Consider the following 27,738-nt stretch of genomic DNA (forward strand, 5'->3'; position numbering starts at 1 on the left):
CCACATCCCTAATCCCAACACTAACCCCTCCCACATCCCTAATCCCAACACTAAACCCCTCCCACATCCTAATCCCAACACTAACCCCTCCCACATCCCTAATCCCAACACTAAACCCCTCCCACATCCCTAATCCCAACACTAACCCCTCCCACATCCCTAATCCCACACTAAACCCCTCCCACATCCCTAATCCCACACTAAACCCCTCCCACATCCCTAATCCCACACTAAACCCTCCCACATCCCTAATCCCAACACTAACCCCTCCCACATCCCTAATCTCTACACTAAACCCCCCACATCCCTAATCCCAACACTAAACCCCTCCCACATCCCTAATCCAACCCTAAACCCCTCCCACATCCCTAATCCCAACACTAACCCCTCCCACATCCCTAATCCCACACTAAACCCTCCCACATCCCTAATCCAACCCTAAACCCTCCCACATCCCTAATCCCAACCCTAAACCCTCCCACATCCCTAATCCCAACACTAAACCCCTCCCACATCCCTAATCCCTACACTAAACCCCTCCCACATCCCTAATCCCAACACTAAACCCTCCCACATCCCTAATCCTACACTAAACCCCTCCCACATCCCTAATCCCTACACTAAACCCCTCCCACATCCTAATCCCAACACTAAACCCCTCCCACATCCCTAATCCCGACACTAAACCCCTCCCACATCCCTAATCCCAACACTAACCCCTCCCACATCCCTAATCCCAACACTAAACCCCTCCCACATCCCTAATCCCAACACTAAACCCCTCCCACATCCCTAATCCAACCAAAACCCCTCCCACATCCCTAATCCCAACACTAAACCCCTCCCACATCCCTAATCCCAACACTAACCCCTCCACATCCCTAATCCCAACATTAAACCCCTCCCACATCCCTAAACCCCTCCCACATCCCTAATCCAACACTAAACCCCTCCCAAATCCCTAAACCCCTCCCACATCCCTAATCCCAACACTAAACCCCGCCCACATCCCCAATCCCAACCCTAAACCTCCTGATCCTCACCCACCCCGACCGATTCAGTACAAAAGTAGGGAAGTTATGCTGAACCTTTATAAAGCGCTGGTTAGGCCACAACTGGAGTATTGCGTCCAGTTCTGGTCACCACACTTTAGGAAGGATGTGAAGGCCCTCGAGAGGGTGCAGAGGAGATTTACCAGAATGGTTCCGGGGATTGGGGGATCTTAGCTACAAGGACAGGTTGGAGAAGCTGGATTTATTTTCATTAGAGCAAAGGAGGTTGAGGGGTGATTTGATCGAGGTGTACAAGATTATGACGGGTTTGGATAGGCTAGACAGAGAAAGGCTGTTCCCACTAGTTGATGGTACAAGGACTAGGGGACACAGATTTAAGGTTTTAGGCAAGAGATACAGGGGGGGGGGGACGTGAGGAAAAAAATTTTTACGCAGCGAGTGGTGAGGACCTGGAACTCGCTGCCGATGGAAGTGGTGGAAGCGGAGACACTCAATGTTTTCAAGGGGAGACTGGATCGGCAGTTGAGGGAAATAAACTTGCAGGGCTACGGGGATAGAGCGGGGGAATGGGACTGACTGGATTGTTCTACAGAGAGCCGGCACGGACTCAATGGGCCGAATGGCCTCCTTCTGTGTCGTTATGACTATGACCCTGCGGGACAGGCAGTCCCCACCCTTACCCTAACCCCAATCTCTGCCCCACACCGCTCACACTGACCCCGAGCTTACAGGATGAGGATGGATCCGGTGCTGAGCGTGTGGGTCACTGCGGGACAGGCAGTCCCCGACCCTAACCCTAACCCCAATCTCTGCCCCACACCCCTCACACTGACCCCAAGCCCCCTGACCCTGACCTTACAGGATGAGGAGGACGGATCCGGTGCTGAGCGTGTGGGTCACTGCGGGACAGGCAGACCCCGACCCAAACCCCAATCTCTGCCCCACACCCCTCACACTGACCCCAATCCCCCCTGGCCCTGACCTTCCAGGATGAGGAGGACGGATCCGGTGCTGAGCGTGTGGGTCACTGTGGGACAGGCAGTCCCCACCCTTACCCTAACCCCAATCTCTGCCCCGCACCCCTCACACTGACCCCAATCCCCCCTGGCCCCGACCCCGAGCTTACAGGATGAGGAGGATGGATCCGGTGCTGAGCGTGTGGGTCACTGCCGGACAGGCAGACCCCGACCCTAACCCCAATCTCTGCCCCGCACCCCTCACACTGACCCCGAGCTTACAGGATGAGGAGGATGGATCCGGTGCTGAGCGTGTGGGTCACTGTGGGACAGGCAGTCCCCACCCTTACCCTAACCCCAATCTCTGCCCCGCACCCCTCACACTGACCCCAATCCCCCCTGGCCCCGACCCCGAGCTTACAGGATGAGGAGGATGGATCCGGTACTCAGCGTGTGGGTCACTGCGGGACAGGCAGACCCCGACCCTAACCCCAATCTCTGCCCCGCACCCCTCACACTGACCCTGACCTTACAGGATGAGGACGACGGATCCGGTGCTGAGCGTGTGGGTCACTGTGGGACAGGCAGTCCCCACCCTTACCCTAACCCCAATCTCTGCCCCGCACCCCTCACACTGACCCCAAGCCCCCTGACCCTGACCTTCCAGGATGAGGAGGACGGATCCGGTGCTGAGCGTGTGGGTCACTGCGGGACAGGCAGACCCCGACCCAAACCCCAATCTCTGCCCCACACCCCTCACACTGACCCCAATCCCCCCTGGCCCTGACCTTCCAGGATGAGGAGGACGGATCCGGTGCTGAGCGTGTGGGTCACTGTGGGACAGGCAGTCCCCGACCCTAACCCCAATCTCTGCCCCACACCCCTCACACTGACCCCAATCCCCCCTGACCCCGAGCTTACAGGATGAGGAGGATGGATCCGGTGCTGAGCGTGTGGGTCACTGCCGGACAGGCAGTCTTGCTGTCCAGCTCGAACAGGTAGAAACAATCGGAAACCTTCTCCCTCTGCTCCACCACCACCGTGAATGCATCCTGCAACCAGAGAGAGAGAGACACCGTGTTAGCAACCAGAGAGAGAGACACGGCGGGGGAGCCCGAGAGAGACACCATGTTAGCAACCAGAGAGAGAGAGACACGGTGTGGGAGCCCGAGAGAGACACCGTGTTAGCAACCAGAGAGAGAGAGACACGGCGTGGGAGCCCGAGAGAGACACCATGTTAGCAACCAGAGAGAGAGACACGGCGGGGGAGCCCGAGAGAGACACCATGTTAGCAACCAGAGAGAGAGAGACACGGTGTGGGAGCCCGAGAGAGACACCATGTTAGCAACCAGAGAGAGAGAGACACGGTGTGGGAGCCCGAGAGAGACACCGTGTTAGCAACCAGAGAGAGAGAGACACGGCGTGGGAGCCCGAGAGAGACACCATGTTAGCAACCAGAGAGAGAGAGACACGGACGGCGGGGGGAGCGCGACAGAGCGCGACAGAGCGTGAGGGGGAGGGGAAGATACAAGCACGCTGAAGATGGGTTGCTGAAATTTTAGTGTTTTTAGTGTTTAAAGTGGGGAAAAAAGTTTCATTTCAAGTTTTAAAAGGTTTAAAAGTTAAATTTAATTTTAGTTAAGTTAGTTTAGTTTAAGTTTAAGTTTAGGTTAGTTTAGATTAAGTAAGGAAGGAAAAGACCGCCAAAAAGACAAGAGCCGACAGAGAAAAAAAAACCCCGAGGAAAACAGCAGAAAGAAACAAAGCAAAGGGACAGAAGAAGGAAAGGAATAAACCCGGGGAAAAACCGGGAGAACGAGGCACCAAGACACGGCCCGAGCGGCGGCCGGGGGGGGGACACGGCCTGAGCGGCGGCCGGGGGGGGGGGGGGGGACACGGCCCGAGCGGCGGCCGGGGGGGGGGACACGGCCCGAGCGGCGGCCGGGGGGGGGGACACGGCCCGAGCGGCGGCCGGGGGGGGGGGGGGGGACACGGCCCGAGCGGCGGCCGGGGGGGGGGGGGGACACGGCCCGAGCGGCGGCCGGGGGGGGGGACACGGCCCGAGCGGCGGCCGGGGGGGGGACACGGCCCGAGCGGCGGCCGGGGGGGGGACACGGCCCGAGCGGCGGCCGGGGGGGGGGACACGGCCCGAGCGCCGGCCGGGGGGGGGGGGACACGGCCCGAGCGCCGGCCGGGGGGGGGACACGGCCCGAGCGGCGGCCGGGGGGGGGGGACACGGCCCGAGCGGCGGCCGGGGGGGGGGGGACACGGCCCGAGCGGCGGCCGGGGGGGGGACACGGCCCGAGCGGCGGCCGGGGGGGGGGACACGGCCCGAGCGGCGGCCGGGGGGGGGGACACGGCCTGAGCGGCGGCCGGGGGGGACAAGGCCCGGGCCGGCGGCCGGGGGGGGGACACGGCCCGAGCGGCGGCCGGGGGGGACACGGCCCGAGCGGCGGCCGGGGGGGACACGGCCCGAGCGGCGGCCGGGGGGGACACGGCCCGAGCGGCGGCCGGGGGGGACACGGCCCGAGCGGCGGCCGGGGGGGACACGGCCCGGGCCGGCGGCCGGGGGGGGACACGGCCCGAGCGGCGGCCGGGGGGGACAAGGCCCGGGCCGGCGGCCGGGACACAAAGTCAGAAGCCCGGGAAAGGCCCGAGCAGCCCGAGGGCACCGTGAGGCAGTGGCTCCCAGGCGCAGACAGTGAGTACGGGTCCTGGGGAGGGAGCCTGAAGCCAGGGAAAGGCCCGAGGAGCCGGGCCAAGACAGAGGCCCAGAGACCTCTGAGGGGGAGGGGAGCAGCCGGGAGACACCGGGAATCAGCAAATCCCAGACACAGACCAGGACAGTGAGTACGGGGCCTGGAAAGCGAGCGAGTCCGGGTCCTGGGAAAGTTCGCGAGCAGGGAGAGGGAAACACCAAACCCGGGGCCCCAGAAAAGCTTATTCTAAGATCAACAATACTTTCTACCTCTACACTACCAATAATGAGCGAATCAGAGGAGCCACAGCAGCTCCCGAGGGACACTGAGAGCAACCTCATCCAGATTCCCCCCAACACCAGAAAAAATGCTAAAAAAATCGATCAAGCATGAGCAGCTGAGAGAAAAACCAGAAACTCTTTTTGCTGACTGGTACAGCACTGGGAAAAAGTGTAACCTCATTTTTTACTCAGATCAGTCAGCGGCTTGGATCACAGTAATAAAATCACACTATACCAGGGTTAAGCAGGAAAGAGCCGCGAATGGGTCCAAACTGAAAATTAAGAAACCAGGGGACCCGGACAGTGCAACCACGACTGTCAACATGTACAATAACGGAACAATAATGGTGCAAGGCAACCTCGACAACTTTGAAACGGCTTTCGAGACACTGAAAGAAATAACTGAGGGGGGAAGGAACAGCCCCAGAGTGGCTAACAGGGGAAAAGCGACTCGCACTCCCCCCACCATTGACAACTCAGCAGGAGTAAATCAGCCTGGTCAGGAGGTGAACGAGCCACACAGTTCTAACCAGACACTCAGCCCGGGGCCCCACAGCCACATGGTACAGCTGACTAACCCCAGCATAATTACCAGGGAGGAAGCCACACATACTCCCCCTACCACCTCCAGCTCACCAAGAGAAGAGCAGCCTAGCCAGGAAGTGAGTGAGCCCTCCAGCGCCGACCGGACACACACCCCGGGATCACACAGCCAGATACAACTAAAGGATAAATTTAACCAGTTGGAGACAGAGCTGGTTAAACTTAGAGAGGAGGTCCTTAAACTGAAACATGAACAAAAGCAAGAGAGGGAGAGATACAGTAGAGAGCTGAATCTACTTGGGAATCAGGTGAATCTACTTGGGAATCAGGTGAATCTACTTGGGAATCAGGTGAAAGAGCTGCAGGAAAACAAAGAGAGCCATAGAGGAGAGATAGCACCATTAGACCAGCAGCCAGAGGCTAGAGATAAGACAATACAGAGCCCGACTGAACAGCTGCACTCCCACACTGAACAACAGCAACAGACACACAATACAAGGGGTGCCACACAGACCGACCAGCATACTGAAGCTCAGTCTTCCCCCACCACTGTGGGACCACAAGCGAGCCGCTCACAAGAGGAGCGCACACACCAGACACGACCACCCCAGCCCAACACACACCCTATGAGTTCAGGCGAAAGCCACCAGACAGTAAACACCAACAAGGCTGACATCGTAATACTCATAGACTCAAATGGGAAATTTCTATGGGAGAAAAAGCTCTTCCCTAGGCATATAGTAAAAAAGATCCGGTGCCCAACAACAGACAGAGCCCTGGAATGGCTGACCAAAACCCGATTAGGCTCCCCCCAACACATAATAATACACACTGGCACAAATGACCTAAAGGCCCAGCAGAAAGGGGTAGCAACATCGCTCAGAGCAGTGATTGAGAAGGCAAGCAATACATTTCCAAACACTAGAATCACGGTTTCCACAATATTGCCGAGAACAGACTTTAACAGCAAAACAATTCATGAGATAAATGCCAGCATAGCAAGAGACTGTGAATTAAAACACAACGTGCACCTGGCCCAACACCCCACCCTCGATATGGAATGTCTTCACGACCGCGTCCACATCCACAAGAAACGAATATCGATGTTTGCTAAAGCCCTGAAGGACGTCGCTTTTAACCGGGTCCATACCCAGACTCCAGGAGGACCCCCCCCCCGACCACCAGAGATCAGCGGGGTACATACCAGGACTACTACAGAGACCACCACCACACCAACCGGGACCAGAGAGGATCCCCATGCACAACATCAGACCTGCACCACTCCTGTCCTACAGGGGTACAGGACCGCCCCCAGCCAGACAGGGGGAGAGATGCACAGGGCGTACGCAATACCTCAGGCAGAGACAATCCATTAAGAGACACTAAGCAGACGTGCAGCAGCATCTACTTCCGCCTTATGGATCAGAAAATGAAAAAAAAAAATCAAGGACTAATTACTAGAATGAATTGTAACCAAGTAGTATTAGCATTTATAGACAATTGAGATGATCTTTTTTCTCCCCCCATTTAGACACGACAAACACGTATCATTCTTTAACCTATCATAGTAAAAGATCAAACTTAACATGAAATCCTTATATATTTCGACCTGGAATATCCAAGGTCTACGCTCTTCGGTGCTCGACGTGAAGAGTAGGATCCCAGAATTCATAGATGAAACTAAAGATCTGGATATTATCATTTTACAGGAAACTTGGTATAGAGGAGAAGGACACACTGGCCGTCCCCAAGGGTACACAGAGCTGGTGGTCCCCTCCAATAAATTACCAGGAGTAACCCAAGGCAGAGACTCTGGAGGCATACTGATTTGGTTTAAAACAGAGCTTAAGAATTGCATCAAATTTATAAAAAAGGGCGAAAACCACATGTGGCTCAAAATTGAGAGGGAGATTATCTCTAACCCCCAAGATGTTTTCATTTGCGCACTCTATATCCCCCCAATGGAATCCCCATACTTTAAAGAGGACACCTTCTCCAACATTGAGAGGGAGATTATCCAATTCCAGGCCCAGGGGAACGTGTTGATCTGTGGTGACCTCAATTCAAGAACTGGCGAAGAACCAGACTTCACCAATAATCAGGGAAACAATTACATATTCTGGAATAACCACTTCGATATCCCTTCCCATCCATACAGGCATAACTGCGACAAGCAGACAAATACCAACGGAAAACAGCTCCTGCAGCTCTGTCGAAGCCTGGGTCTGTACATTGTCAATGGTAGGTTCATGGGAGACCTCCTAGGAAGATCGACCTATTGCTCACCTCTTGGCTGTAGCACCGTAGACTATATGATTACGGATTTAGACCCATCTTCCTTCAGAGCATTCACAGTCAAACCACAAACAACACTCTCAGACCACAGTCAAATTACTATGTATCTTAAAAAGACAGAAACAACCAACACAGAAACACAACCCAGTAAGCTGTACAACACCAAAAAAATCATACAGATGGGCCAAAAACAGCACGGAAAAATACCAGAAAGCAATTAGCAATCAATCAACTCAAGCTCTACTGCACACCTTTCTGGATAACATATAAACTCACAATAAAGAAGGCGTAAACCAGGCAGTGAATAACCTAAACAATATTTTTGATAATTTGGCAACAAGGTCAAACTTGAAAGCTCGCAAGAACAAACCCAAAACAAAAAACTATGAAAAATGGTTTGACCCAGATTGCCGTAACGAGGAAAAAACTTAGAAAAATATCAAACCAAAAACACAGACAGCCAGAAAACGAGGAATTACGCCTTACTTATTGTCAGACACTAACACAATACAGAAACACACTCAGAACCAAAAAAGAACAGTATATTAAGAACACACTCAGCTCCATTGAGGAATCCATTGATTCCAATTGTTTCTGGGACAACTGGAATACATTACACAAAAAACAACACGACGAATTGGCCATTCAATATGGAGACACATGGGAAAACCACTTTGAAAAATTATACCAGAAAAACACACTAAGGCCAGAGCAACACCAAATATGCAAAAAACTGGAAAAGCTCGAAATGGCCATAAAAGATAACCAAAACCCGCTAGACTCCATAATAACAGAAAAAGAACTAGTTGAAAAACTCAAGGACCTGCAACCAGGAAAAGCTTGCGGTGCAGACGGCATACTAAACGAGATGATTAAACACACAGACGATAAAATGAAACTGGCTATCCTAAAACTCATCAACTTGGTTCTGAGTGTCGGTTACTTCCCTGATATCTGGAACAAAGGACTCATAACGCCCATATACAAAATTGGGGACAAAGTCGACCCAAATAACTATCGAGGCATCTGTGTAAACAGTAACCTGGGGAAGGTATTCAGTAGTATCATAAACAAAAGACTTATAAACTTCCTTGAGGAGCACAATGTCTTGAGTAAAAGCCAAACTGAATTCCTGCCAAACTATAGAACAGATCATATCTTCACCCTACAGACCCTAATTGACAAACACGTTCATCAAAACAAAAGCAAAATCTACGCATGCTTTATAGATTTCCAGAAGGCTTTCGATTCCATCTGGCACGACAGTTTATTCCTGAAACTTATCGAAAGCGGGGTAGGGGGAAAAACATATGATGTAATTAAATCAATGTATACAAACAACAAATGTGCAGTTAAAATTGGAGACAAACAAACAAAATACTTCCCACAGGGGCGGGGGGTGACGCAGGGCTCGCCCATCTCACCGACACTCTTTAATATTTACATAAATGAACTGGCAAAACTACTTGAACAATCTACAGCACCCGGCCTCACCCTATATGAATCCAAGGGTAAATTCCTCCTCTATGCAGATGACCTGGTTCTGCTGTCACCAAATAAGGAGGGTCTACAGCAGAACCTGGATCTGCTGGAGTCATTCTGCCAGACCTGGGCCCTGACAATAAATCTCCAAAAAACCAAAGTCCTTGTGTTCCAGCAAAGATCCAGACATCAGGGACCCAAAATAAATTTCACACTAGGAACAACCAAAATTGAACAAACCACTAACTACACATACTTGGGCTTAAAAATCAGTTCTATGGGAAATTTTCATCTGGCTGTGAATGAACTGAAAGAGAAAGCAAGAAGGGCTCTCTATGCCATTAAAAAATCAATCCAAATAGAAATCCCAATTAGCATTTGGCTCAAAATTTTTAAATCAGTAATTGAACCAATTGCACTCTATGGCAGTGAGGTGTGGGGACCGCAAACACAACAAGAATTTGCAAAATGGGACAAACACCCAATTGAGATCCTCCATGCAGAATTCTGTAAAAGTATCCTCCGGACTCAAAGGAAAACCGTAAACAATGCATGCAGGGCAGAACTAGGCCAATATCCATTAATAATCACTATCCAAAAAAGAGCCACCAAATTTTGGAAACACCTAGAAATGAGCAACCCCCAATGCTATCATTACGAAGCCCTGAAATGCCAAGAGCTGACCATAAAGAAGAATACCCTCAGTCAACTAGTCCTGGGACTCAGTGAAGTAACTACTAACACTACTAACAATAACCAGCCCCAGGACAGTGACAGCGTAACACAAAGAATTCGACCCAACACAATCGTCGCTAAGCAAAAGGAAAAATATCTGTCATGTTGGACAGAAACAACAAAAACCCAAAGCAAACTCAATTGCTACTTGGCCCTAAACAGACAATACAACATGGCTGATTACCTGACCATGGTAAAGGATAGCAAACTGAGAAAAACCTTGACAAGGTACAGACTTAGTGAACATAGCCTGGCGATCGAAAAAGGTAGACACAGGCAGACCCGGCTACCAAGAGAGGACAGGATATGCTCTCACTGCAGTCAGGGAGTGGTGGAGACAGAGATGCACTTCCTCACAGCCTGTGGAAAATATCAGGGCATCAGGGAGAATTTCTACCCAAAATTCACAAAAATATGCCCGGAGTTCAGAAATTTGAATGACGACCAAAAACTCCCATACCTACTAGGGGAAGAGAGAAATTGTGTAACCTTAGCGGCACACTATGTTACAGCTTGCCATAAACAGAGGGACAACCACTAAATATAAGAAAAGAGTATATATAAATTATATGAATGTATATTTATACACTCAGGGATATATATATCTGTTTATTCACTGTATGGTTGATCTGTATTTTTGTGTACAACCATGAATGTTTTTCGATGCTTTGGCAACATAAGATGTACCTTGCCATGCCAATAAAGCGATTTGAATTGAATTGAGAGAATTGGGGGGCGGGGGAGCCCGAGGGGGGGGGGGGGGGGGGGGGGGGGGGAGGCGAGAGAGCGGGGGAGGCGAGAGAGAGGGGGGGGGGGGGGGGAGGCGAGAGGGGGGGGGCCGAGGGGGAGCCAGAGAGAGACAGTGGGAGGAGCCCGAAAGGGAGACTGCAGTGGTGGTGACCCCGAGAGTGCGCCTCAGGAACTGTAGAGACCGGCAGCTGCTCATGGGGGGAACCGGAGACACCGCAGCACCACCCCGCCCCCCCCCTCACCGAGACGCTCACACTTACCCCCAGCACGTTAGGGTTACAGGAAATCATCACCATCCCCTTGCGGTTTTCATGGTTACAGTGTGTGCTGTACGCATCGCCATCTCCGTATATCAGAAGGATCCAATCACCTAGACCAGAGCAAGAGGGAGAGAGGGACAGATGGACAAACTTACGTTTAGAATTCAGCTTCAAACCAAATGTCAGAAACATGACAAATCTCCCTCTACACTGTCCCATCAAACACTCCCAGGGCAGGTCCAGCACGGGTTAGATACAGAGTAATGCTCCCTCTACACTGTCCCATCAAACACTCCCAGGGCAGGTACAGCACGGGTTAAATACAGAGCAAAGCTCCCTCTACACTGTCCCATCAAACACTCCCAGGGCAGGTACAGCACGGGTTAGATACAGAGTAAAGCTCCCTCTACACTGTCCCATCAAACACTCCCAGGGCAGGTCCAGCATGGGTTAGATACAGAGTAAAGCTCCCTCTACACTGTCCCATCAAACACTCCCAGGGCAGGTACAGCAGGGGTTAGATACAGAGTAAAGCTCTCTCTACACTGCCCCATCAAACACTCCCAGGGCAGGTACAGCACGGGTTAGATAGAGTAAAGCTCCCTCTACACTGTCCCATCAAACACTCCCAGGGCAGGTACAGCAGGGGTTAGATACAGAGTAAAGCTCCCTCTACACTGTCCCATCAAACACTCCCAGGGCAGGTACAGCACGGGTTAGATACAGAGTAAAGCTCCCTCTGCACTGTCCCATCAAACACTCCCAGGGCAGGTACAGCACGGGGTTAGATACAGAGTAAAGCTCCCTCTACACTGTCCCATCAAACACTCCCAGGGCAGGTACAGCACGGGTTAGATACAGAGTAAAGCTCCCTCTACACTGTCCCATCAAACACTCCCAGGGCAGGTACAGCACGGGGTTAGATACAGAGTAAAGCTCTCTCTACACTGCCCCATCAAACACTCCCAGGGCAGGTACAGCACGGGTTAGATACAGAGTAAAGCTCCCTCTACACTGTCCCATCAAACACTCCCAGGGCAGGTACAGCACGGGGTTAGATACAGAGTAAAGCTCTCTCTACACTGCCCCATCAAACACTCCCAGGGCAGGTACAGCACGGGTTAGATACAGAGTAAAGCTCCCTCTACACTGTCCCATCAAACACTCCCAGGGCAGGTACAGCACGGGTTAGATACAGAGTAAAGCTCCCTCTACACTGTCCCATCAAACACTCCCAGGGCAGGTACAGCACGGGTTAGATACAGAGTAAAGCTCCCTCTACACTGTCCCATCAAACACTCCCAGGGCAGGTACAGCACGGGTTAGATACAGAGTAAAGCTCCCTCTGCACTGTCCAGCGTCGGCGGGAATCCTGAGCGGCAGAGCGGGGTATAAAAGTCCCCAGAGACCAGGTAAGGTCTCATAGCGTCGGCGGGAATCCTGAGCGGCAGAGCGGGGTATAAAAGTCCCCAGAGACCAGGTAAGGTTTACCAATCTTCAGTCTTCAGTCTGGAAGGAGAGGGGTAAAAAGTAATCCAAGTGTGACGTCACCAGAAAGCGGGTAAGTGATTGGTTGGTGAGTATTTCTCCCTTTTAAGCTTAAATCTCTTTGGTTTATAGTTTCTAAGGTGTGATATTCACCATCTAGAATCGGGGCAGAGGATACTTAAGAATAATATTAATAAATGTAATTAATTACATAGAATGGGAGATCAGGCGATGTGTTGCTGCTGCAATATGTGGGAGCTGGTGAACACCATTGATGCTCACGGTGATCACATTTGCAGTAAGTGTTGGCTGCTCGAGGAATTCCGGCTCCGTGTTGAAGAGCTGGAGTCCGAGCTTCAAACACTGAGACACATCAGGGAGGGGGAGAGTTACCTGGACTCTGTGTATCACGAGGTATTCACACCAATTAGATTAATTAATTCAGATGTAGTCCGTGGCCAGGGACTAGAAGTGAGGCAGGTACGGGGATCCAGGAGGTAGTGTTGGAGGAGCCGCAGCCCTTGCTCTTGTCCAACAGGTTTGAGGCTCTTACTCCCTGTGAGGATGGGAACAGGCACTGCGGGGAGGATGAGCAACCTGGCCACAGCACCGTGGAGCAGGGGGCCATTCAAGTGGGGGGAGTTGAAAGAAATGTTGTAGTGGTAGGGGATAGTATCATTAGGGGGATAGATAGAGTTCTTTGCAGCCGAGAGCGAGAGTCCCGAAGGCTGTGTTGCCTGCCCGGTGCCAGGGTTAAGGACATCTCCTCTGGACTGGAGAGAAACTTGGAGTGGGAGGGGGAGGATCCAGTTGTCGTGGTCCACGTTGGTACCAACGACATAGATAGGACAAGGAAGGAGGGTCTGCCGAGGGAGTTTGAGCAGCTAGGGACAAATTAAAAAGCAGAACCACAAGGGTAATAATCCGATTATTACCTGAGCCACGAGCGAACTTGGCTAGGGTAAATAAAATTAGAGAGTTAAATGCGTGGCTCAAAGACTGGTGTGGGAGAAATGGGTTTTGCTTCCTGGGACACTGGCACCAGTACTGGGGCAGGAGGGAGCTGTTCCGTTGGGACGGGCTTCACTTGGCCAGTGCTGGGACTAGAGTCCTGGCGGATCATATAACTAGGGCTGTAGAGAGGGCTTTAAACTAACTAGTGGGGGGGAGGTTCCTAGAGAGCAAATAATAAAAATGACAACAGAGAAGGTCATAGACTTAGGTAGCAGTGGGGAAATTAAAAACCAGAGCGTGTCAGGAAGGGACAGAAGGTATGGAGTAAAAGGTAAAGTAATAAAAAGGGCAAAAGCAGGAACTAAGTGTCACAAAACATCTTTGAAAGTTCTCTATCTGAATGCACGTAGCATTCGTAACAAAATAGACGAGTTAATGGCACAAATAGCTACATATGGGTATGATCTTGTGGCCATTACAGAAACATGGCTGCAGGGTGACAATGCCTGGGAATTAAACATACCAGGTTATTTAACGATCAGGAAGGACAGGCAGGAAGGAAGGGGAGGTGGGGTGGCTATGTTAATAAAGGAAGGAATCACTGTAATACAGAGAAATGATATTGGGTCAAAAGATCAGGATAATGAAACAGTTTGGGTGGAGATAAGGAATAATAAGGGGAAAAAAACACTAGTGGGCGTAGTCTATCGGCCTCTGAACAGTGGCAACTCTGTTGGACGGAGTATCAATCAGGAAATAGTTGAGGCTTGTAATAAGGGAACATCTATAATTATGGGGGATTTTAACTATCATATTAATTGGACAAATCAAATTGGGCAGAGCAGCCTTGAGGATGAGTTCACTGAGTGTATTCGGGATGGGTTTCTTGAGCAGTATGTAACTGAACCGACCAGGGGGCAAGCAACCTTAGATCTGGTCCTGTGTAACGAGACAGGATTAATTAAAAATGTCCTAGTAAAGGATCCCCTTGGAATGAGTGACCATAACATGGTTGAATTCCATATTCAATTAGAGGGTGAGAAGGTTGGATCGTTGGATCTCAAACAAGCGTGCTAAGCTTGAATAAAGGAGACTATGAAGGTATGAGAGCGGAATTGAGTAGAGTGGATTGGGAAAATAGATTAAAGGGTAAGACAATACATGATCAGTGGTGTACATTTAAGGAGTTATTTTACAACTTCCAAAAAATATATATTCCACTGAGAAGAAAAGGGTGTAAAAGCAAAGACAGCCATCCGTGGCTAAGTAAAGAAATTAAGGATAGTATTCGACTAAAAACAAGGGCATATAAGGTAGCCAAATCTAGTGGGAGGATAGAGGATTGGGAAAACTTTAAAAGACAGCAAAAAATAACAAAAAGATTGATTAAGAAAGGGAAGATAGATTATGAAAGTAAATTAGCAAAAAATATAAAAACAGATAGTTAGAGTTTTTATAGTTATATAAAAAGAAAAAGGGTGGCTAAAGTAATTGTTGGTCCCTTAGTGGATGAGACCAGGAAATTAATGGTAGGAAATATGGAGATGGCAAAAACACTGAATGAATATTTTGTATCAGTCTTTACAGTAGAGGACACTAAGAATATCCCAACACTGGACAAACAGGGGGCTATAGGGGGGGAGGAGCTAAACACGATCAAAATCACTAAGGAATTGGTACTCGGTAAAATAATGGGACTCAAGGCGGATAAAGCACCTGGACCTGATGGCTTACATCCTAGGGTCTTGAGGGAAGTGGCGGTAGGGATTATGGATGCATTGGTAATAATTTTCCAAAACTCCCTGAACTCAGCAAAGGTCCCGGCAGACTGGAAAACTGCTAATGTAACACTCTTATTTAAAAAGGCCAGTAAAATTTTGGAGTCCATTATTAAGGAGACAGTAACAGGACATTTGGATAATCATAATTTAATAGGACAAAGTCAGCATGGTTTTATGAAGGGGAAGTCATGTTTGACAAATTTGCTGGAGTTCTTTGAGGAAGTAACATATAGGGTGGATAAAGGGGAACCAGTGGACGTAGTGTATTTAGACTTCCAAAAGGCATTTGACAAGGTGCCACACAAAAGATTATTGCTTAAGATAAAAAAATCACGGGATTGGGGGTAATATTCTGGCATGGATAGTTGATTGTCTATCTAACAGAAGGCAGAGAGTTGGGATAAATGGTTCATTCTCAGACTGGCAATCAGTAACTAGTTGTGTTACGCAGGGGTCAGTGCTGGAGCCCCAACTCTTTACAATCTATATTAACGATTTGGAGGAGGGGACAGAGTGTAACATATCAAAGTTTGCAGATGATACTAAGATGGGAGGGAAAGTAGTGAGCGAGGAGGACATAAAAAAACCTGCAAAGGGACATAGACAGGCTAAGTAAGTGGGCAGAGATTTGGCAGATAGACTACAATACTGAAAAGTGTGAGGTTATGCACTTTGGCAGGAAAAATCGTAGAGCAAGTTATTATCTTAATGGCAAGAAACTGGAAAGTACTGAAGTACAAAGGGATCTGGGGGTCCTGGTGCACGAAACTCATAAGGTTAGTATGCAGGTGCAGCAAGTGATTAAGGCGGCCAATGGAATGTTGGCTTTCATTGCTAGGGGGATAGAATATAAAAATAGGGAGGTATTGCTTCAGTTGTACAAGGTATTGGTGAGACCGCACCTGGAATACTGCATACAGTTTTGGTGTCCATACTTAAGAAAAAGACATAATTGCTCTCGAGTCAGTACAAAGAAGGCTCACTCGGTTAATCCCGGGGATGAGGGGATGGACATATGAGGAGAGGTTGAGTAGATTGGGACTCTACTCATTGGAGTTCAGAAGAATGAGAGGCGATCTTATTGAAACATATAAGATTGTGAAGGGGTTGGATCGGGTGGATGCGGGGAGGATGTTCCCGATGATGGGTGAAACTAGAACTAGGGGGCACAGTCTTAGAATAAGGGGCTGCACTTTCAAAACGGAGATGAGGAGGAACTACTTCACACAGTGGTTGGTAGGTCCATGGAATATGCTGCCCCAAAAAGCTGTAGAAGCTACATCATTACATAAATTTAAAACAGAAATAGACAGTTACCTAGAAGTCAAGGGAATTAAGGGTTACGGGGAGCGGGCAGGAATTTGGACATGAGTCTAGGTTCGGATCGGTCATGGCCCTGTGGGTAGCGGAGCGGGCCCAGGGGCCGTGTAGCCTGATCCTGCTCCTATTTCGTGTGTCTAATTCTGTTAGATTCAGGAGATGGTTCTGTGATAGTGGATTGGCAGTTAGGATCAGATCAGCCATGATCTTATTGAATGGCGGAGCAGGCTCGAGGGGCCAATTGGCCTACTCCTGCTCCTATTTCTTATGTTCTTATGTATGTTCTTAAACACTCCCAGGGCACGTACAGCACGGGTTGGACACAGTAAAGCTCCCTTGTGACGGAATAAGCCATATTCCAAGAGATACACCATCATATGAATAGATTTCTGACACATGAGAAACTGGGTTTAGAAATCTAAAAAACCCCAGAGACACAAGCTGTAAGCAGAAAAACAGGCTTCTGAGATGGGTTGGTTTGATAACACAAGCTGTCAAAACCACACAGGCTTTTGAAATGGGAATTGATTGTTAACGCTAATACAATGGTCCTATTGAAATAGCAGTTTGTTGCTTCCAGAGAGTCGGGAGTTTGGAGGGAACACAATGAAATGGCCAGTTTAAAGTGTTAAAAACTAACACGTTGAACAGGAACACAGAAACATTAAAAGAGGCATGTGCCTTTGAAAAGATGACATCAAGTAAAAGAAACACCTGCTGGTCAAATAGTTTTTATGGAAGACAGGAAACACAAGACTGTAATATAACCAACTAAGAAGGCTAGGGAAATAACCACCCCAGTTGAAGTGTCTTTAATTTGCATGTAGTAAATATGATACCTACAAAACACTTTGAAGATATGACTTCAATAGATACATCAAGCAATCACATGGTTTTTGTATTGAACTTGGAACACCAGAGTCACAACGTGTGCTAACAGAAAGCAGAGAGTTGGGATAAATGGTTCATTCTCAGACTGGCAATCAGTAACTAGTGGTGTTCCGCAGGGGTCAGTGCTGGGACCCCAACTCTTTACAATCTATATCAACGATTTGGAGGAGGGGACCGAGTGTAACATATCAAAGTTTGCAGATGATACAAAGATGGGAGGGAAAGTAGTGAGTGAGGAGGACATAAAAAACCTGCAAAGGGACATAGACAGGCTAAGTAAGTGGGCAGAGATTTGGCAGATGGAATACAATACTGGAAAGTAAGAGGTTATGCACTTTGGCAGGAAAAATCATAGAGCAAGTTATTATCTTAATGGCAAGAAACTGGAAAGTACTGAAGTACAAAGGGATCTGGGGGCCCTGGTGCACGAAACTCAAAAAGTTAGTATGCAGGTGCAGCAGGTGATCAAGAAGGCCAATGGAATGTTGGCTTTTATTGCTAGGGGGATAGAATATAAAAACAGGGAGGTATTGCTTCAGTTATACAAGGTATTGGTGAGACCGCACCTGGAATACTGCATACAGTTTTGGTGTCCATACTTAAGAAAAGACATACTTGGTCTCGAGTCAGTACAAAGAAGGTTCACTAGGTTAATCCCGGGGATGAGGGGGTGGTCATATGAGGAGAGGTTGAGTAGATTGGGACTCTACTCATTGGAGTTCAGAAGAATGAGAGGCGATCTTATTGAAACATATAAGATTGTGAAGGGGCTTGATCGGGTGGATGCGGTGAGGATGTTCCCAATGATGGGTGAAACTAGAACTAGGGGGCATAATCTTAGAATAAGGGGCTGCTCTTTCAAAACTGAGATGAGGAGAAACTTCTTCACTCAGAGGGTGGTAGGTTTGTGGAATTTGCTGCCCCAGAAATAGATAGTTTCCTAGAAGTAAAGGGAATTAAGGGTTACGGGGAGCGGGCAGGAAATTGGACACGAGTCTAGGTTCGGAATGGTCATGGCCCTGTGGGTAGTGGAGTGGGCCATGGGGCCGTTTAGCCTGGTTCTGCTCCTACTTCTTGTGTTCTAATTCTGTGTTAGATTTCAGGAGATGGTTTTATTCCTGTTCCTGGCTGGGGCGGAGATCGCCTTTACAGAATGTAAGTACTGTAGAAAATATAGGGACAGAGTGATCTCCTGGACGAGTTTCGATTGCCTAGATGGGTCGGAGAGGAATTTTCCAGATTTTTTCTCCCAAATTGGCCACTGGGTTTTTTATCTGGTTTTTCGCCTCTCCCGGGAGATCACATGGGTTCGGGTAGGATGGAGAGTGATAGAAGATTTGAGGTTAGGATCAGATCAGCCATGATCTTATTGAATGGTGGAGCAGGCTCGAGGGGCCGATTGGCCTACTCCTGCTCCTATTTCTTATATTCTTATGTTCTAAACAGTTAAGCCAATATTAAGAACTGAATGAAAGATCTTTGACAAGAATTACATCAAATAAATACGACTGTCATATTGTTTTTATGATAACTATTGAACACTTAAAGGTAGAGACAGAAGTCTGAGAGTTGGCAGCTGAAATGGCAGTAAGAATAGAAAGTAAACACAAAGAATGACTAGAGATAATTAGCTTACATCAGCAGAAAACTTCAAAGAATATACCATTCAAAAAAAGGTATAAAAATAAGAGCTTTTCAAACAGAAAGTCAGAAGTCGCTGGAAGGGCAAGCGTTTATCAACTTCACAGGCATGCTCTGTAAGTTTTTAACTTTGAGTCTCGGGTAATCAAGGTATTTGATTTTGGTGGATGTTCTGGATTAGGAATAAGTAGAAGAGTGGAAATGTAACGAAGTTAAGATTTGAGAATAAGGATCTCTGAGAATAAGATTGTGTAAGCGAATTGTTTTTTGAACTGTAAAAGTTGCGATTGAATCAACAGCTGTGAACTGAACGTCAGCTCTTAAATAAAATTATATATTTTTAGAATTGTCTCAGAGTATTTCTGTATCAACCTCGCAAACTCAATTTCTGTACACTCTTTTGAAAGGAGTTGCAGAATTCTGGGGGGTATTATATCCGGAAGGTTACAGTCGAGTTAAACTTATTATAAGTGCTATCCGGAGGACGGTAACATCTTCACGACGTTCCTTTCCTTCAGGGAGAGATAGTCTGAACCTTTAGTCCCAATTAAGCGTCTTATAGAATTCGACTATCTTTAACTTTAGTTGAAGGTGAACGTCTAATTAAAGGGTACGTCATGGCAGGACAGCCCGGCCACGTGGTATACTCCTCCTGCGCTATGTGGGAACGCAGGGACACTTCCTGTGTCCCTGACAACTATGTGTGCAGGAAGTGTATCCAGCTGCAGCTACTGACAGACCGCATTGCGGCGCCGGAGCGGCAATTGGATGCATACTGGAGCGTTCGCGATGCTGAGGACGTCGTGAATAGCGTGTTTAGGGAGTTGGACACACCGCAGGTAGAGGTTGGACAGGCAGAAAGGGAAGGGGTGACCAACAGGCAGAGTACTAGGCGCAGGCAGGTAGTGCAGGGGTCCCCTGTGGACATCCCCCTCTCAAACAGATACACCACTTTGAGTACTGTTGGGGGGGATGGCTTATCAGAGGAAGGCAGCAGTAGCCAACTTCCTGGCACCAGGGGTGGTTCTGCTGCACAGGACGGGAGGAAAAAGAGGGGTAGAGCTATAGTAATAGGGGATTCTATTGTAAGGGGAATAGATAGGTGTTTCTGCGGCTGCAAACGAGACTCCAGGATGGTGTGTTGCCTCCCTGGTGCAAGGGTCAAGGATGTCTCAGAGCGGCTGCAGAACATTTTGGAAGGGGAGGGTGAAGAGCCAGTTGTCGTGGTGCATATAGGTACCAACGATATAGGTAAAAAACGGGATGAGGTCCTAAAAGCTGAATATAGGGAGTTAGGAAGTAAATTAAAAAATAGGACCTCAAAGGTAGTAATCTCAGGATTGCTACCAGTGCCACGTGCTAGTCAGAGTAGAAATAGAAGGATATTTCAGATGAATACGTGGCTAGAGGAATGGTGCCAGGGGGAGGGATTAAAATTCCTGGGACATTGGAACCGGTTCTGGGGGAGGGGTGACCAGTACAAACCGGACGGTTTGCTCCTGGGCAGGGCCGGGACCGATGTCCTAGGGGGAGTGTTTGCTAGTGTTCTGCGGGAGGGTTTAAATTAAAATGGCAGGGGGTTGGGAACCGGAGCAGGGGGACAGAGGAAAGGGAAACAAGAATAAAAGCAAAAGATAGGAAGGAGAAAAACAAAAGTGGCAGTCAGAGAAATCAACGGTTTAAATCAAACATGGCCACAGTAAATAATAATTCTAATAGGTCTAAGAGCGTTAAAAAAACAAGCCTGAAGGCTTTGTGTCTTAATGCGAGGAGCATTTGTAATAAGGTGGATGAATTGGCTGCGCAAATAGAGGTAAACAAATATGATTTGGTTGGGATTACGGAAACGTGGCTCAAGGATGGCCAAGACTGGGAACTCAACATCCAGGGGTATTCGATATTCAGGCAAGATAGGCAAAAAGGAAAGGGAGGTGGGGTAGCATTACTGGTTAAAGAAGGGATTAACACAATTGTAATGAAGGATATTAGCTCTGATGATGTGGAATCTGTATGGGTAGAATTGAGAAATACTAAGGGGAAAAAACATTAGCGGGAGTGGTATATAGACCTCCCAACAGTAAGGCGGAGGTTGGGGATGGCATTAAAAGGGAAATTAAAGAAGCGTGCAATAAGGGCACAGCAGTCATCATGGGTGACTTTAATTTACATATAGATTGGGCCAACCAAATTAGTAACAATACTGTGGAGGAGGAATTCCTGGAGTGTTTACGGGATGGTTTCCTGGACCAATATGTCGAGGAACCAACCAGAGATCAGGCCATCTTAGACTGGGTATTATGTAACGAGAAAGGATTAATTAGCAATCTTGTTGTACGAGGCCCCTTGGGTCGGAGCGATCATAATATGATCAAATTCTTCATTAAGATGGAGAATGAAGTAGTTGACTCAGAGACTAGGGTCCTCAATTTAAATAAAGGAAACTATGATGGTCTGAGGAGCGAGTTGGGTAGGATTGATTGGGGAATGGCACTCAAAGGGTTGACGGTGGATAGGCAATGGCAAACATTCAAAGACCGAATGGATGAGCTACAGAATTTGTTCATCCCAGTTTGGCATAAAAATAAAACAAAAAAGGTGACTCTACCGTGGCTAACAAGGGAAATTAGGGAAATAAGATCCAAGGAGAGGACATATAAATTGGCCAGAAAAAGCAATAATCCTGAGGATTGAGAGCAGTTTAGGATTCAACAAAGGAGGACAAAGGGATTAATTAAGAAAGGGAAAATAGAATATGAGAGTAAGCTTGCAGGGAACGTAGAAACTGACTGTAAAAGCTTTTATAGATATGTGAAGAGAAAAAGATTGGTGAAGTCAAGCGTAGGTCCCTTGCAGTCAGAATTAGGGGAATTTATAATGGGGAACAAAGAAATGGCAGACCAACTAAATACATATTTTGGTTCTGTCTTCACAAAGGAGGACACAAATAACCTCCCAGAGATGCCGGGGAACATAGGGTCTGACGAAAGGGTGGAACTGAAAGAAATCAGTATTTGTAGGGAAATGGTGTTAGGAAAATTGATGGGACTGAAGGCCGATAAATCCCCAGGGCCTGATAATCTACATCCCAGGGTACTTAAGGAAGTGGCGCTAGAAATAGTAGATGTATTGCTGGTCATCTTCCAGAACTCGATAGACTCTGGAACAGTACCTATGGCTTGGAGAGTAGCTAATGTTACCCCACTATTCAAAAAGGGTGGTAGAGAAAAAGCGGGGAATTATAGACCAGTAAGCCTGACATCGGTAGTGGGGAAAATGCTAGAGTCCATTATAAAAGATGTAATAGCAGAGCACTTGGAAAGCAGTGGCAGGATCGGACGAAGTCAACATGGATTTACAAAAGGTAAATTATGCTTGACTAATCTACTGGAATTTTTTGAGGATGTAACTGGTAAAATAGATAAGGGAGAACCAGTGGATGTGGTGTATTTGGACTTTCAGAAGGCTTTCGATAAGGTCCTGCATAAGAGATCAGCGTGCAAAATTAAGGCACATGGGATTGGGGGCAAGGTATTGACTTGGATCGAGAACTGGTTGGCGGACAGAAAGAAAAGAGTTGGAATAAACGGGTCGTTTTCCGAGTGGCAGGCAGTGACTAGTGCGGTACCGCAAGGATCGGTCCTAGGACCCCAGCTGTTCACAATATATATTAATGATCTGGACGAGGGAATTGGATGTAATATCTCCAAATTTGCAGATGACACAAAGCTGGGTGGGAGGGTAAGCTGTGAGAAGGATGTCGTAAAACTCCAGTACGATTTGGACAGGTTGGGTGATTGGTCAGAAACATGGTAAATGCACTATAATGTGGATAAATGTGAGGTTATCCACTTTGGTGGCAAAAACAGGAAGGCAGATTATTATTTGAATGGCAATAGATTGGGAGAAGGGGAAGTGCAGAGACCTGGGTGTTCTTGTGCACCAGTCGCTGAAGGTAAGCATGCAGGTGCAGCAGGCGGTTAAAGAAGGCAAATGGTATGTTGGCCTTCGTAGCAAGAGGGTTCGAGTACAGGAACAAGGATGTCTTGCTACAGTTGTACAGGGCCTTGGTGAGGCCGCACCTTGAGTATTGTGTGCAGTTTTGGTCGCCTTATCCGAGGAAGGACGTTCTTGCCATGGAAGGAGTGCAGCGAAGATTCACCAGGCTGATACCTGGGATGGCAGGAATGACATATGAGGAGAGATTGTGTCGATTGGGCTTAGACACACTGGAGTTTAGAAGATTGAGAGGGGATCTCATCGAAACCTATAAAATTCTGTCAGGCCTGGACAGACTAGATGCAGGATGTTTCTGATGGCCGGGGAGTCCAGAACCAGGGGTCACAGTCTAAGGATAAGGGGTAAGCCATTTAGGACTGAAATGATGAGGAATTTCTTCACCCAGAGAGTGGTGAACCTGTGGAATTCTCTGCCACAGAGGGCGGTGGAGCCTAGTTCAGTAAATATATTCAAGAAAGAGTTGGATATATTTCTTAAGGCTAAAGGGATCAAGGGATATGGGGAGAAGGCAGGGACAGGGTACTGAATTTGGATGATCAGCCATGATCTCATTGAATGGCAGAGCAGGCTCGAAGGGCCGAATGGCCTACTCCTGCTCCTATCTTCTATGTTTCTATGATTTGGTTGGGATTATGGAAACGTGGCTCAAGGATGGCCAAGGCTGGGAACTCAACATCCAGGGGTATTCGATATTCAGGCAAGATAGGCAAAAAGGAAAGGGAGGTGGGGTAGCATTACTGGTTAAAGAAGGGATTAACACAATTGTAAGGAAGGATATTAGCTCTGATGATGTGGAATCTGTATGGGTAGAATTGAGAAATACCAAGGGGCAGAAAACATTAGTGGGAGTGGTATATAGACCTCCAAACAGTAAGGCGGAGGTTGGGAATGGCATTAAAAGGGAAATTAAAGAAGCGTGCAGTAAGGACACAGCAGTCATCATGGGTGACTTTAATCTACATATAGATTAGGCTAACCAAATTAGTAACAATACTGTGGAGGAGGAATTCCTGCAGTGTTTACGGGATGGTTTCCTGGACCAATATGTCGAGGAACCAACCAGAGATCAGGCCATCTTAGACTGGGTATTATGTAACGAGAAAGGATTCATTAGCAATCTTGTTGTACGAGGCCCCTTGGGTCGGAGCGAACATAATATGATCGAATTCTTCATTAAGATGGAGAATGAAGTGGTTGACTCAGAGACTAGGGTCCTAAATTTAAATAAAGGAAACTACGATGGTCTGAGGCGCGAGTTGGGTAGGATTGATTGGGGAATGTCACTCAAAGGGTTGACGGTGGATAGGCAATGGCAAACATTCAAAGACCGCATGGATGAACGACAGAATTTGTTCATCCCAGTTTGGCATAAAAATAAAACAAAAAAGGTGACTCAACCGTGGCTAACAAGGGAAATTAGGGATAGCATAAGATCCAAGGAGAGGACATATAAATTGGCCAGAAAAAGCAATAATCCTGAGGATTGGGAGCAGTTTAGGATTCAACAAAGGAGGACAAAGGGATTAATTAAGGGGAAAATAGAATGAGTGTAAGCTTGCAGGGAACATAAAAACTGACTGTAAAAGCTTTTAAAGATATGTGAAGAGAAAAAGATTGGTGAAGTCAAGCGTAGGTCCCTTGCAGTCAGAATCAGGGGAACTTATAATGGGGAACAAAGAAATGGCAGACCAACTAAATACATATTTTGGTTCTGTCTTCACAAAGGAGGACACAAATAACCTCCCAGAGATGCCGGAGAACATAGGGTCTGATGAAAGGGAGGAACTGAAAGAAATCAGTATTTGTAGGGAAATGGTGTTAGGAAAATTGATGGGTTTAAAGGCTGATAAATCCCCAGGGCCTGATAATCTACATCCTAGGGTACTTAAGGAAGTGGCCCTAGAAATAGTAGATGCATTGCTGATCATCTTCCAACATTCGATGGAATCTGGAACAGTACCCATGGATTGGAGGGTAGCTAATGTTACCCCACTATTCAAAAAAGGTGGTCGAGAGAAAACGGGGAATTACAGACCGGTAAGCCTGACATCGGTAGTGGGGAAAATGCTAGAGTCCATTATAAAAGATGTAATAGCAGAGCACTTGGAAAACAGTGACAGGATCGGACAAAGTCCACATGGATTTACAAAAGGTAAATCATGCTTGACTAATCTACTGGAATTTTTTGAGGATGTAACTGGTAGAATAGATAAGGGAGAACCAGTGGATGTGGTGTATCTGGACTTTCAGAAGGCCTTCGATAAGGTCCCGCATAAGAGATTAGCGTGTAAAGTTAAGGCACATGGGATTGGGGGCAAGGTATTGACTTGGATAGAGAACTGGTTGGCAGACAGAAAGCAAAGAGTTGGAATAAACGGGTCTTTTCCCGAGTGGCAGGCAGTGACTAGTGGGGTACCGCAGGGATCGGTCCTTGGACCCCAGCTATTCACAATATATATTAATGATCTAGACAAGGGAACGAAATGTAATATCTCCAAATTTGCAGACGACACAAAGCTGGGTGGGCGTGTGTGCTGTGAGGAGGATGTCGAGAAACTCCAGGATTATTTGGACATGTTGGGTGATTGGGCAGAAACATGGCAGATGCAATATAACGTGGATAAATGTGAGGCTGTCCACTTTGGTGGCAAAAACAGGAAGGCAGATTATCTAAATGGCAATAGATTGGGAGAAGGGGAAGTGCAACGAGACCTGTGTGTCCTTGTGCACCAGTCGCTGAAGGTAAGCATGCAGGTGCAGCAGGCAGTTAAGGCGGCAAATGGTACGTTGGCCTTCGTAGCAAGAGGGTTTGAGTACAGGAACAAGGATGTCTTGCTGCAGTTGTACGGGGCCTTGGTGAGACCACATCTTGAGTATTGTGTGCAGTTTTGGTCGCCTTATTTGAGGAAGGATGTTCTTGCCATGGAGGGAGTGCAGCGAAGACTCACCAGGCTGATACCTGGGATGGCAGGAATGACGTATGAAGAGAGATTGGGTCGATTGGGCTTGTACTCGCTGGAGTTTAGAAGAATGAGAGGGGATCTCATTGAAACTTATAAAATTCTGATAGGACTGGACAGACTAGATGCAGGAAGGATGTTCCCGATGGTCAGGTAGTCCAGAACCAGGGGACACAATCCAAGGATAAAGGGTAGGCCATTTAAGACAGAAATGAGGAGGAATTTCTTCATCCAGAGAGTGGTGAACCTGCGGAACTCTCTACCACAGAAGGCAGTGGAGGCCAGTTCATTAAATATATTCAAGAAGGAGTTGGATATATTTCTTAAGGCTCAAGGGGTATGGGGAGAAAGCAGGGACCGGGTACTGAATTTGGATGATCAGCCATGATCGCATTGAATGGCGGAGCAGGCTCGAGGGGCTGAATGGCCTACTCCTGCTCCTATCTTCTATGTTTCTATGTCTGGGGAATACACCTGATCTGGGGTAGCCCAAAAAGGGCTAGGATTTGTAATTATCCCATCACCCTCTACACTGTCCCATCAAACACTCCCAGGGCAGGGACAGCACAGGTTAGATACAGAGTAAAGCTCCCTCTACACTGTCCCCATCAAACACTCCCAGGGCAGGTACAGCACGGGTTAGATACAGAGTAAAGCTCCCTCTACACTGTCCCATCAAACACTCCCAGGGCAGGTACAGCACGGGTTAGATACAGAGTAAAGCTCCCTCTACACTGTCCCATCAAACACTCCCAGGGCAGGTACAGCACGGGTTAGATACAGAGTAAAGCTCCCTCTACACAGTCCCATCAAACACTCCCAGGGCAGGTACAGCACGGGTTAGATACAGAGTAAAGCTCCCTCTACACTGTCCCATCAAACACTCCCAGGGCAGGTACAGCACGGGTTAGATACAGAGTAAAGCTCCCTCTACACTGTCCCATCAAACACTCCCAGGGCAGGTACAGCACGGGTTAGATACAGAGTAAAGCTCCCTCTACACTGTCCCATCAAACACTCACAGGGCAGGTACAGCACGGGTTAGATACAGAGTAAAGCTCCCTCTACACTGTCCCATCAAACACTCCCAGGGCAGGTACAGCACGGGTTAGACACAGAGTAAAGCTCCCTCTACACTGTCCCATCAAACACTCCCAGGGCAGGTACAGCACGGGTTAGATACAGAGTAAAGCTCCCTCCACACTTACTGCCGCCGATGACCTGTGTTGCATTGAATCTTCCGATGACCTTGGCAGCTTTGGTAATATCGTTGCGCTGTATGATGCCGGCCGTGGGATCATCATCCACTGATGCACACAGTCGGAAGCTGTAGGTGTACGACTCCTTACTCGAAGAGTTCAAGCTCGTCACATGGAAGCTGACGAAACAGCAGAAACAGTCACAATAAGCTGGGGGGGGGGGGGTGAAATACCTCCAGAACTCAGTGCGTCTGAAACCTGCCACACCTTCGAGAACTGTGTGACCGCCGAGTATCGCTCTCCCTCCCTCTCTGACTCCAGAGTCACCCTCCGTCGCTCTCCCGCCCCCCCCTCCGTCTCTCTCCCGCCCCCCCCTCCGTCCCTCTCCCTCCCCCCCCCCCCAACGTCCTCCCCCCCCCTCCGATTCACAATTCACAATTCAATTCGCTTTATTGGCATGATAAGTTACACAT

At 48.2% G+C, this 27,738-nt stretch overlaps 1 protein-coding gene across 1 annotated transcript; it reads right to left on the reverse strand.

Moving 5' to 3' along the window:
* Positions 1–2,886: 2,886 nt before the first annotated feature.
* m6pr (mannose-6-phosphate receptor (cation dependent)) lies at positions 2,887–27,738 on the reverse strand. The gene is made up of 4 exons (XM_085976596.1): positions 27,735–27,738; positions 27,275–27,475; positions 11,015–11,124; positions 2,887–3,021 (listed from the first exon to the last, which is right to left on the reverse strand). The coding sequence occupies exons 1-4, from the start codon at positions 27,736–27,738 to the stop codon at positions 2,887–2,889; spliced, it is 450 nt and encodes a 149-aa protein (XP_085832722.1).

Source organism: Somniosus microcephalus, unplaced genomic scaffold (genome assembly GCF_052327205.1).
Source record: "Somniosus microcephalus isolate GS21.2 unplaced genomic scaffold, FLI_Smic_1.0 unresolved_chr3, whole genome shotgun sequence".
Classification (NCBI taxonomy): domain Eukaryota; kingdom Metazoa; phylum Chordata; class Chondrichthyes; order Squaliformes; family Somniosidae; genus Somniosus; species Somniosus microcephalus.